This window comes from Falco biarmicus, chromosome 8 (assembly GCF_023638135.1).
Source record: "Falco biarmicus isolate bFalBia1 chromosome 8, bFalBia1.pri, whole genome shotgun sequence".
NCBI lineage: Eukaryota > Metazoa > Chordata > Aves > Falconiformes > Falconidae > Falco > Falco biarmicus.
In genome coordinates, this window is record NC_079295.1 from 59,908,791 (window position 1) to 59,921,538 (window position 12,748).

The following is a 12,748-nucleotide window of genomic DNA, read 5'->3' on the forward strand; positions in this document are numbered from 1 at the left end:
GCTGCTCCCTGGTTCCTGGAGGCCACGGCTGCCGCACAGGGCTGCTGGCTCCCTGCGCAGCGCTGGCCAGGCCCGCTCTGGCCCAAGCAACGAGCATGTTTGGGGTTTATTATTTCTACTTTTGCATCTCTGCATTTCCCCGCATCCTCTAGGAAACAGCTGGCCTCTGTGGCATTTCCATCCAGGATGAAACTCGGTCTTTCTCATGATGAAGCCGGATGCGCAGTGGTTGCACTTGCAGCCAGGAGCCGGCGGCCCAGCAGCCAGCCCCTCGCCCCGCTGCTACCTCCCCCACATCCGCGACCCTCCCTCACCGCCCCGGCCCCGCGGCCCCTTCTGCCCCTTCCCCACACCGCGGGGCCGGGCGCCGGCAGGGGACAAGGGCGGTGGAGCCCCCAGGCCCGTCCCTGCTCCCGGAGCCCCCCGAGGCCGCGGCCAAGCCCCTCAGCGGGCGGCGACTGCCCCGCAGGTGGCGCCCTCAGCCCGGCGGCGGCCGCGGGGCAGAACGCGGGCGGGAAGATGGCGGCGGGGCGGCCGCAGTCCTGTTGCCATGTGAAGGCTGACAGGAAAGCGAAGGGCGGGTATGAGCCGCGGCCGGGAGCTGAGCTGAGGGAAATGTTCCGTGCCCGGGGAGCGCTGGAGATGGGATGTAAGTGGATTTATGACCGTTTCCCAAAACAAAATCGCCAGGAGCTGGAGTGAAACCTGAGGCACGGTTCCCTCCTCACCCCTGTGGTGACCTGTGAAGACCTCGGTGCCACTCCTCTGACGAAAAATGGTGCCCTGAGGCGTGGGCGTCGGCAGAGGCATGGCTGCCCTGTGCAGGGTGGGGAAGTACGAGGATGTTCCCTCAGGTCCAGCCTCTCCGCCACCATCCCTTCATCTGGCTTCGCCCCGGGGTGAAAGCAACCAAAAGGACGTTTTAGCTCTCCTCTCCCCATCCAGGGACCAGTCAGTCTGGGGAATGAGGAGGCTGAAGCTGCTCTTCTTATGAAATAGCCCATTTTTGAGCAACGTGGAGCAGCACTTCGCTCCTCTCCTGGGGCCGCAAGCGCTCGCGGCACCGAGCAGCCTCCCAGTGCTGAGGAGGGATGGGGATGGGACCAGGAGGCAGCCCTCGCAGGGAGCTGAGTGCAGCAGGCCACCTCTCTCCACCAGAAACGCGGCCGCAGGAAACCAGCCAGGGCAAAATGAAAAGCAGCCTTTTCTTGTGGTTAGCAAAGGGAACTGGGAAGTCACTGGCTGGGTCCTTCGGCTTGTTTTGCTTCTGGCATGGCCAGCAAATATTTTCTCAATGCTTTTCAAAAGTGCTTTTTAAGATCCTTCTCTGAAGGTCAACACAGTAATAGCAAGGAATCCTTCGGTCTCCTAGGACTCCCTGGCCCCTTCTGAGGTCATTTCAGCAATAAAGCACATGACTTTGCATCGAAATGATGCAGAGCTCTTAGTGCTGAAAAATCAAACTACCATCTGCACTGCAAGAACACTGGCTCCAGAACAGGTTCTGCACAGTGCAGCATGTTTGCCACAGCTTTCGCAGTCTGGCTGGGGTGAAAGTTTGAGTGAAATGTTGAGGTGTAATTAATAGCATGTAGTTCCTCACCCAGCATTTACCAAGAAGACCAAATTTAAATAAAGTGGAAGTAGAACATTCAGCTGCTGCTTCAGGAATATTTTCTGGATTGTATTAACATTTCTATAGGGCTTTTCATAAACAGCTTCTCCGAGGATTTTACACACACTACATGCCTTTAGCAGAGTCCATAGGTCCACTCTGTTCCGAGACACAGGTCTGCAAGCCTGCTGCTTTCCTTGGGAATGGCACAGGTCTCTCCGAGGGCAGAATTAGACCCACCACTTGCATCTCAATGAAATAAATAGACTGTGCGCCAATGGTGTTACCTTACATGCGTATGTGACCAGGTGCATCACAAATGGATAAACCACAAAACCTTCCAAAAGAGAACAGATGAATAAGCTCAGGTTAAACACCAGGCTTATCTGAGGGCCTTCCCAAGCTGCTGGGGAAGTCACCAAGGAGACTGTGTCTCAAAAGAACAGCAGTGCAGCTATTTGTTCAGAAATTTAGAAAATATTGTTAACTCACAGTCCTGCAGTACTTGCTTTCTTTCCATAAGTAATTTTCAGAGTTTGCCTTTCAACATCCAAGGCAGCCATTACATTCATTGTGTTACATCTCTGAAGAGGCCAAAATCCTTCAGACTATGATGTTACTTAAAGAGAGAGCAATTCATCAAGTCCTGTTTTAGAGTATTTCATGGGATTAATATTAACAATGCCTGAGTATTTGTAGGATTTCCCATTTTAGTATGCCAGAATTAACTCCAAATTAGGTAGGAGTGACGAAATCCCGGCACAGCAGCCGTGCTGCTCCGGCCTCAACACCCTTTCAGCGTTAACTGGACCGATGAACATACCCCTTCTCTTTTTGACACGCACTGCCCTTCCCCCCGTTTCGGACACGCATTTAAACCATCGCCCGTCTCTTCCTGACGGCCAGCGCTCCTGATCCGGAGCCTGAAGCCGCTGCGGCGCCAGGGGAGCCCGCACGTGTGCCTGCATCGCAGCCCCTGCGGAACGGCGGGTGGCCGCAGCCAGCGCTCCGCAGGGACGCGGGTGACGGAGCACCGCGCCCCGCCACCGCCCCGGCCCGCCCGCGGTGACGTCATGCGGCGGGTCCCGTCCCGGTAGCCCCGCCCCCCGTGGGCGCGGCTCTCATTGCCAGCCCCGCCTCTCGCCCTCGTGGCGTGGGGCGGGGCGGGCCGCGCCTGCGCAGTGTGAGGAGCGCCGGGCTGCAGTCGAGGCGCCGGGTGCGGAGCCGGCGGCGTGTCGCGGCGCGGCTGCGGGAAGGCGTGGGGGCCCCGCCGCCCCCGGGGCGAGCTGAGCATGGAGCGACGGCTACCGGCGGCGGCCGCCGGCCTGGGCAGTGGGGTGCGTTGCCCGCCGCACTAAGGCGGTGACGAGCTCCGCGGCGAAGCGAGGCGGTGCGGCGAGCAGAGGCGAGGCGAGCCCCGCGGCCGCGTGTGAGCGCGACTGAGGCGGCAGCGGCGGCTCCTCCCGGCGGCCTCCTCGGGGTTGGCGCGGGGCTGTGCGGGGAGGGGGCCGCGGCGCCGCCCCCGCCTGCTCCCCTCCCCTCGCCGGCGCGGGCAGAAGGCGGCCGGCCGGGGCTCCCCCGCGGCGGCGGGCGGGCGGCATGGTCGCGGAGCCCTGAGGGGCCGGCGCAGCGGGGCTCGCCCCGAGCAGCTTCCCCCGGGGGCCGCGGTCGACGGATCGGACTCGGCTGGGACCTGCCATGACTCCCCTGGCTCCTCCCATGGCATGAGCCCGTGCTCTCCTCCCCCCTCCGCCTTGCTTTTGGCCTTTCTCCGCTCCGGGGCTGTCAGATGGGATAAAATACACCCGGGCGTGCGGGGCTCGGTGCTGCCTCGAGGGAGCGGGGGGAGCGGCGGAGGCAAGCGGTGACGGCCGTCGGCTCGCCCGGAGTCGAAGATGAGCTGGCGGTGGGCTCGCCGACACCGGAACGGCGGCTCCCCCGTCCTGCTGCTGCTGCTGCTGCTCTGGCACTGCTGGGTCCGGCCGGCCGGCGCTGACAACGCCAGCCAGGCATACTACACCGCCCTCATCAACGTGACGGTGCTGAGCCCCGAGCGGGGCGGCCCCACGCTGCTGAGGATCGACCGCGGCCGCTACGGGCAGGATTCCCCCAAGGTGGAGGTCAAGGGCCTGCTGGTGGCTCCCGTCCCCATCAACGGAGGTAACGCTTCCCTCGCAGCCGTCGGTCGCTCGCTGTCGGGTTGCCCCCCTTACCGGGTGGGTGGCCTTTGTCTGGGCTCGGCGGACTTTCCTAGAGAGCTCTGACAAAAGAGGGGGAAGAACTTGCCCGGAGGAAAATAAAAAATAATACAAACCCGTGATCTGAGAGTGCTGGCATGAATAATGCTTCTGCAAAGCATAATGTGTTTTCCAGCATGGATCCCAGTACGCTAGTCATATTGAGTGATGAAGGTGTTATTTCTAAACTAATTACAGATAGTCGGTAGCAATAGTTAACAGCATTTGGTTACAGCGTCGCCATGAATCTCAGAGCAGCTGCATCGCTATCACTGTGATGGATCCACATCTGGATGGCCTCTGCAGCTGCATGAAGTCACAATTGTGCAGTGTATGTTTCTTAAAAATGCTGTTTAAGCTGTCTGTCAAGACTTGGAAGGGCCGAAGCCGTCAAGTTGTTACTGTCATGGCTGGTCCAGAATGCGCTTGTTTGTGGTACTGAAGGCTGTGCAGGGCTTCCAAATAAGTTTTCTGTTAATTAAGTGAAGCTACTGTCCATCAATTGTTTTTCTGACGAATGTTGGGGTTTATAGAGAACGCTAATCTAAACAAGAGTATTGTCTTGAATTTTTTGCCTGAAACGAAAGCACTTGCTTCAGTCGTAATGATGTGGTTTTAGCAGTATCTTACTTCAAAACCCCTTCTTGATGTTATCTAAATAGCCATCTTTAAGAAATGGACTAATTGATGGATCATAGTGGTCCCAACCTGTCTCCTGGACAGTAAACCTCTGAATAATGCATGAAGTGAAATAATGTAGTCAGTTAAAACTAGACTCTAAGTGGTGAATATTAAGAGTTTTTTAAAAGAATTGTTAACACATAGCTACTGTATTATTAAACGCTTTTGAGAATTTAACAAATCTGAAGATCAGGAAAATACTTTGATACTCCTTCAGAAGAAAATGCACCCTGCCAGGCAGCCTGCTATAAGCATCCAGTATGTATGAAGCAGACCGTGCATCAGCATGCGTCTGCCAGTTTCATTGAACTTTGGTTTCATTCACTTTACAAAGCGTTAAACTAAGAATATATTAATACAGTATATTTTTAGGTGGAAGGGTGAGGAAGCGGAAATCGTTGAGCAAGTCTACTGTAAAATGATTTTCATTTTTACTTCAAATCCCACCTTCTCTATGCTCCATGTCAGCTATCATCAAACACGCTCAGGCTTTCTTTCTTCTGCTTCCTGGTATTCCTCACTTGAAACACACACCCCCCAACTGCAGTATGAAAGGAGGCTGTCCTTGCAAGTGTTAGGCACATAAACACTGTTAATGCAAGTAGTATTTTTAGGGTTTCTAAAACTGCTACCTACTATATGCAAGCTATGAAAACACTTTATTTTTCTAGTAGGTGTATTACTTATCAAGAAAAACTTTCGATATTAATTAGTTTTTAACCAGCTTCTGTAACTTTTTCAGCTTTCTTCTGACATGGTCTTCACTAAAGAGGGAAAGGTTGAGGGAGTCAGACAGCATTTTCACTGAAAGCTAATAATGAGAAACAAGCTAAATAAAATTCTGGGCAGTCCATAAACAGCTTTTTTATGTCTTACTGCTAAGTCTTATGATGAAGAACTTCAGTGGGAAAGCACAGCAGGAACCACGAAATGGCAGACCTCGATTTCTTCAGTTTTGACATTCTGCAGTCATTAAAACTTCGCTATCAGTTGTTTCAGTTTTGTCTCTCTGTCAACAGAAGGCTGTCAAAGTAAACAGTGCAGCAGTTGTTTTCCTTTTAAGTTCTTCTGAATTGCTCTGTGTAGGTTGTTATATAATATACAATTTATTTGAATTTTTGATGAGGCGTGCTTAGTGTTGCTTGAAAATACTTCATGTAGTAGGAAAGACTGGAGTATTTATGTTTTTAGTTAAGATGTTCTTGAACGCTTAAGGGTCTTATGTTTATGATGTTCTGCTTTTTTAGATCTAGATTTGATAACAGATGATGCTGTCTTGCTGAAAGCAGTTGCTCTGCCTTTTTATCAGCCTGTTACTACTGCTGTAGAACTTGTTTGCAAATTTTTTTCTAATACCTCTTAATGTGAATAGCTGGCACCAGCCCCTGCTGTTAGAGCAGTAAATGCTCTACCCCAGCTTTCCTGTGTCCTAAGAAGAAAAGGACTCTACAACTGTTAACAACTACGTTTGAAGACACCTTGATTTTGAAACTGCTTTGCTGTCAAGTATTCTCCCATTTATGGTCTATCCCTTGAAATTTCCACAGATGCGAGTGATCTGTTAGCACCTTGATGGCATAAACTGTTCTCAAGCTCAAATGTCCTTAATGTCACATCTTTGCATGCTGTGTTAATATCCTTTATTCATTGCCTGCAGGGAAAGAAATGAATTTACTAATTCAAGATTTAGGGCCAACAGTCTGCTGCTGAACATACACCACTTGTAATAGCTTAGTCTGTGGTTTTAAGTAGTGTGCTCTGTGGTGTATTTTGTTAACTTGGGTTCTTGAATATGCCAGATACTTTATATACTACTTTTTGAAGTTGCCAGTGCCATGTGATTACCCATCCTTTAAATCTCAGTGCAGAATGATAAATTCAATCACTCCTCCCATTTCTTTAGCAGAATTTCTTTAATCAGATGCAACCTTGTCATGTTAATATATGTATTAAAACTTTCCCTGTTCTTTTTATAGACCCTTGTATGAAGTTGATACTGGCTTTCAAAAGCAATGTTCCCCTGGAAGTAATAGGGCAGTAATTTTCGTGACCGCTTGTGAATGTGACTTGTGAAAGTGTAGCTCCAGCAAGCTGTTGGTCACAGTTGGCTGCTGGGTGTAAATACCGCACCTGTGTATGCGTTATCCTTCCAAGTGCAGTAAATGCGTGACAGCAGCAGAGTTTCTCTATTATTCTTCTGCTTCTAGCTCCTTTTCTTAGTTTCTCTAACTTGTTAATCTTTAGTCATGACTTAAACTTCTTTTTAGAAGAGCGTTTTAAACAGCTTCTGCTTGCAGATGATGGAAAAATGCTGTTCTTGGTCTGCATGGAAGGATAATAGTGAAATGCATCTTCACAGCTTGATGCAGCTTTTCTGATAGTTCAGGTTTATCTCTTCTGTGAGGTTACTGAGCACTCCTTTTTCAGTCCTTTACTGTGTTATTTGGGATTTTGTGGCACCAGCTGTTTCAGCCCAAACTTCTCACAGTAGTTGCCTAGGTACTTGTGGCAGTGTCTGTACCTGCACCCTCTAAGCATTCAGTCCTGTGCTGCTCTATAGTGACTTCTGCTTTTAAGCATCTTTGATATTAGGTGCCTGATGCTAGTTGCGGTCCTGACCTTTTGGTGTCAAGCATATTCTTCTTGCTACAACAAACCAAGCTAGAAGCCACTGAAAACTTGTTTTAATGGTTCTTGGTAGAAACTGCAGCACTTTGTGGCTTGGTTCCCTCAGAAGAGTTCTCCATGGTGAACAGGACTCTTCTGTAACTGTTGAGTCTGGGTTATTGCATATTGTTCTAGGTTTGGATACACAGCTGAGGACTGGGAATGTCAGTCGTGGTGCTCTCAAAGTCCCCTTGCAGATGGTTGGATCTTGCCGGGAGGTGAAGTTTTGTGCACGTTGGCTGGCTTGGGTAGCAAGGAAGCAGACGGGGTGATTAGGGCTGGAGATGGGACTGACAGGAAGTAAAATAGCAGCAGATTCAAAGCCAAACTTGAAAACGTTGACTCACTGAGCCAGTAAGTCAGGAAGAGGGGGTGAGGAGGGATGGAAAGGAACTGGAGTCTAAAGGGTGTGTGGGAGGGTGATGGCTGTATGAAAGCTGCACTGGAGAAAGAACTTGTGGAAAGGGAAGGTCTCTGCTGAAGAAGTAGTAGGGTTGTGGCTGGGCAAGGAGACTGAAAATTTGAGGAAAAACATGTTAGAAAAAGGTGGAAGTGGGGAAGAAACAATATTGACTCAGTGTTAGGAATGGAGGTGTATCTTGTGCATGGTGCTGTAACTATAGCATTCTGTAGCATCTGACACTTCATGTTGTGTGAACAAGTTTTAGCTGCAGAAGGTTCAAAATGCCAGTTTCCTGGTAACTGCAGAGCTTGAGGTAACATTCAGACAGAATTTTGTATTCCTTTCTGGCCCAGAATCCGAAACAATAAGCTTCAGGAAGATGCAACAAGCACATATATCAATAGAGTTGTAGAAGAAAAATCTTGTGCCATGCGTCCATCCTTTACCATTGATCTCAGTATCCAGCTTAATTTGTAGTCATAAATTGATTTAAAAAGTGGAGATTATATATTGGAGTTCATAGCCATAATTGCAGTATACTTACTGAGCTAACGAGATTAAATCTGAACTATTACAGGACTCTTCTAAGCTTCAGTGATTTTCTTTTGTTTAACTTATTCCCTGAAACAAGATTACCTCTTGTTCAAAGAGTTTCTTCTAGTGTTAAAGCCAGCTTTAGTCAAAGTAATTACCTGAAAGAGCTCTTGAAAATAAAATGTGGCTGTATATAACTCATTGACACAACTTCTAAGAAGTGGAAATTATAACTGGCTTGGGTGAGCGCTATATTGATAACAACAGAAATAGTAATGCTTTGAAAGAAAAGATATATATTACAGATATTAAACCCTAGTGGGATAGCAAATAACTAGTATCCTTCCTTGAAATAAGAATCAGTCAGTGCTGCTGCGTTGCTTCTGTAAATCTCCCAGCTGAATTACTTTTCTGGAAATTTTATCACAGGATTATAATTAATGTGTTGCACAAGGCTGGCTGCTTTGCCGGTCAGGTGTGCTGGGCAGTGCCTGCTGGAGGGAGGGAGTGCTTTGGGGCACCAGCTGCATGAAACTGCATCTTCATGAGTGTTGTTTCTTTCCCAATGAGTCTCTTGATCTGCTGTGTCTCAAAATATTGGTAGTGTCTCTCTACCTATTGTATTACAGTGACTGAAGGTCAGACTTTAAAATGATTTCTGTATGTGTAGCTGAGACAGACCAGCTCTGGCAACTGGGACTAGCCTCAGAGAGCAGGGTGTTAGCTAAGATGCAATCAATAGCAAGATATCTGACCTCTTTTTTGAAGAAGGAAAAAAAAAAAAAGAAGAAAAAAAAGGAAAACCAAGTGGAATAAAATAGTTAATGCCCAAGGTGTGGGATCATAGCACCGGCCTTTTTCTGTGAAAAGGGGACAAAGTCTGATAGCAGTCAATGCAGCAACCTTGGCTGAAGTGGCATGTCACAACTGCATTCTAAGCAATCCAAGAGCAACGTAAACTCATGGTATTTGAGACAAAGCCAACCCAGTCGCAGTTTAGAAGTAGGAGACAGTCTGCATTCAGGCAGGTGTGTACTCACTTTTGACAAAGCCTGTGACAGTGACCTGTTGATTTCATTTTGGCTCCCACAATGTGGCTTGCTTTCTTGTAGAGGGAAGGCTAAAGGACCTGGTCAGGTGTTCGGAAAAGATGAGGAGGAAGGTACTGTTGCTGTCCTAGTGTGAGCTTGCCAGTACTTCAGTAGTTGAGGAAGCCTGGTTGGATCTGTTGCATTATTAACTATTTCTTTCACATGATTCCCTAAAATGCTGTCATAAAGATTAGTCCTTGAGCAGGAAGGGCTCTTGAATTTAAAAGAAAAAAATACTTAAGGGGAAAGTTATATGCAAGGTGTGAGCAGTCCTGTGTGTTCTGCAAGAGGGAACTGAAGCTCTGTAAAAGTTGGAAATAAACGTGCAGCCTAATGGTAGATAGGTAAATCACAGCTGATCCTTCTGTAAAGAGGCTCTTCTGTGGCATTGGGGCTTACAGGAGGAAGGGAAATATTTACAAAAACATTGTACATAGCTCTTTAGCCCAGCAGGTTGCCACTTCTAACAGAAAATTGTTTCTTTGCCAGCACATTCATGGCACATAGGTAGACATGGAGAAAGGAAAGGCAGAGTAAATAACTTGTATTTAAGATAAGCCAGAGGAGTAGCACGCCTGTAGGGAAGCATGCTTAGATGGCTTTCTGTATGCTTACATCTTCTGAAATTATGAAATTAAATGAGTGAATTCTGATTGTATCTTTTTATGTACAAGTGATTTGTTTTAGAATAACTTTAACGTGAAGTTGCTTTTCATTCTGGCACAGACATCAGTTTTGGGCCGTTCATGAGAAAGACACTGAGGGTCTGGAGCATGTCCAGGGGCAGGCAACGGAGCTGGTGAAGGTTCTGGAGCACAAGTCTCATGAGGAGTGGCTGGGGGAGCTGGGGGTGCTCAGCCTGGAGAAAAGGGGGCTCAGGGGGGACCTTCTCGTTCCCCACAGCTGCCTGACAGGGGGGTGTAGTGAGGTGGGGGTCGGTCTCTTTTCCTAAGTAGCACAAGTGACAGGACAAGAGGAAACGGCCTCAAGTTGTGCCGGGGGAGGTTTAGATCGGATAGTAGGAAAACTTTCTTCATCAAAAGGGTTGTCAAGCGTTGGAACAGGCTGCCCAGGGAGGTGGTGGAGTCACATCTCTGGAGGTATTTAAAAGATGCTTAGATGGAGCACTTGGGAACATGGTTTAGTGGTGGGCTTGGCAGCGTTGGGTTAACGGTTGGACTCGATGACCTTAAAGGTCTTTTCCAACCTAAACAAATCTATGATTCTATGATCATCCAGGTAATACTTTCAAGTCCTAGTCTTTTAGATCTTGATTGGACTTTGGACAACAGAGCATAGATGGCATGATAGTGGAGAACTATCAGGGATGATTCTTCTAACACTGCACTTACCTGTGTCCCTTATGGTGCCAACTGATGCGCCTGGCACGTTAGGTGCATAGCAGATGTTTTATTTTGGCTAGCTTGCTATGCTAGAAGAGTGACTGTGATTATAAGACTTTCACTCTTTTCAGAGTGTATTAAGCCTATTGAAAAGGCAAACAGAAAAACTCACTTTCCACTATTGTTCCTGAATTTTATTTAGTTTAAAGTGGAAAAGATTATGTAACGTTTGTGTGGTGTAATAGGATGCTAATGTAAAGAGAAGTGGGTTGTGACATTAAATCTCAGGTGACTTCCAGTTCCTCAGTTCAGGTTTATCTAAAACAACCAGATTTTCCTTAATGTTTTTGCAATGCTTAAATAGTGCTAAAATAATATTGTCAGCTGTTGAATTTTCATCAGTGCACACTGAATCCACCTTGTCAGGAATAGCGTGCGGTATGCGTCTGAGTGGTGTTTGTTGGTCTATATCTGGAAAGCTTTTATCTCTTAATATCTTGTTTCCTAATCCTGTTGCTCTATCCAGTAACGTTTCATAGCTCTGTCCACAGCTAAGAGGGACTTTGATCTCTATCGTGGTAGAAAATTTTGTAGTACTTTTCCCACAGATGCAGTTTCACTTATCTCTTACTACTTTCTCTGTTGGTTTTTAAGCTAAAAATTTCAAGCTGTACAAATTTAAAGGTGCCTACATACATTTTTGTAAAACTGAACTGTGTAACAGGCTTCTCAGAATGCTGCCTCCCTTTTCAAGGTGTCTTTTTCCTTTTATTGGTTTTATGATTTTTGATTCTAATAGTCCGTTACCTTATTTTTGTGGCCATTTTTGTTTTCACTTAGTAGTTTTGAGCAAGAGTGTACTGAAACAAACTGTATGTAATCCATAGGATTACTGCTCTTCATCCACGCCACATGTTTCAAGGAAATTTATGTTGGCCATAGTGTCTACTTTCAGAGTTATTTTTAGCAGTTTGAGGAGGTTCTGTGAAATTGTGGCCATTTATTGAATGGTGTTTTCCAAAGGATATATGATCTCACTGGAGAAGGATGGGTTTTCTAGTTTTCAAGGCTTGAGAAACTTCCTATCACAGTCTGCTGGTGCTTTTCCCCTCCTGCATTTTTAAGTGGAAATGTTCTGAACAAGGGGGAAGTGTACATTAAACTGCTTTTGTCTTAACAGAGGACGTCAGGTTTGGTTGCACACGTGCAGTCTTACGGTTCTATCACATCTTCAAAAAGGATTGTAATTCCTTTAAAAATGTACTGTTCTCTTAAATTTAAGACTACAAAGGCAAGCTACAAAAGCACAGTCGATACAAAAGTGCACTCATATGATCATTGCTGTTCATGATGCCTGTCACCAGTGCTCCAAAACAATGTGTGTGGATCAGCGCTAGCTAGCAATTTCCAAAGGGATTCCAGTAATAATGTCAGGGTAACGGAGGAAAATATAAAATTCAGCTTCAGGCATCTATATTAGATTTTCCCTAATCCCTGTATAAAACAAAAGCACAAATACAAAAATACTGCAAATAGCCCTCCATGTCTGAAATGTCTAATAAGCCTTGAAAAACAATTGTGAAAAGGATGTGCTTGTATCTGGCTCCCCACCCTCCTTCCAGGGGAACAGGGAGAGGCACTTCTTGTCCAAATTAAGAGATGCAACGACTTCCTGCACGACTACCACAATATAGATTCATCTGCGCTAGTTTTCTTTACGCAAGCAAAAGATTTTTTTTTTTCTCAGTTCAGAAAAGATCCTTTAGCTGTTTGAATCTCCTTTGTTATAGGTTTTAACCTGAGCTATGTTAAGCTGAGAATGCTTAAGAAAGATCTTCTGTTTTGTTTCCAGCTAATATGTTAAACTGGATGGTTTTTGTGGTAGATCTTTTGCTGAAATCTCATAGTCTGTGCTGAAGAACTTAACTACTTTAAAAGAAAAAAAAATCATGGGGCACTTCATTTGAATTGCTGTAATGTTTTCAGAGCTATTATGCAAATAAATTGTTTATGTCTTGAAAAATCATTGTTTATCCCAACCATTTTCTGTAGCCAAAGATTCTTATACTCTTGGCATTTGAAAGGGTAAATATATTTATATTCTAAAGTTGCTGTTGGCTCTAAATTCTAAAATCCTTTAATGGTATGACCAGTGTATCAGCCTGAAATGTGTTTCC

At 46.6% G+C, this 12,748-nt stretch overlaps 1 protein-coding gene across 2 annotated transcripts in view; it reads left to right on the forward strand.

Annotated features, from left to right (window-relative positions):
- The first annotated feature begins 2,827 nt into the window (after positions 1–2,827).
- Positions 2,828–12,748, forward strand: part of RNF130 (ring finger protein 130) — a 43,205-nt gene continuing 33,284 nt past the window's right edge. Inside the window, exon 1 of one of the 2 annotated variants that reach the window (XM_056348973.1) lies at positions 2,828–3,775. In XM_056348973.1, the coding sequence (XP_056204948.1) occupies positions 3,511–3,775 (265 nt within the window). In that variant the 5' untranslated portion in view covers positions 2,828–3,510. The remainder of the gene's footprint in view (positions 3,776–12,748) is intronic. The other variant, XM_056348972.1, reaches the window with a different exon arrangement.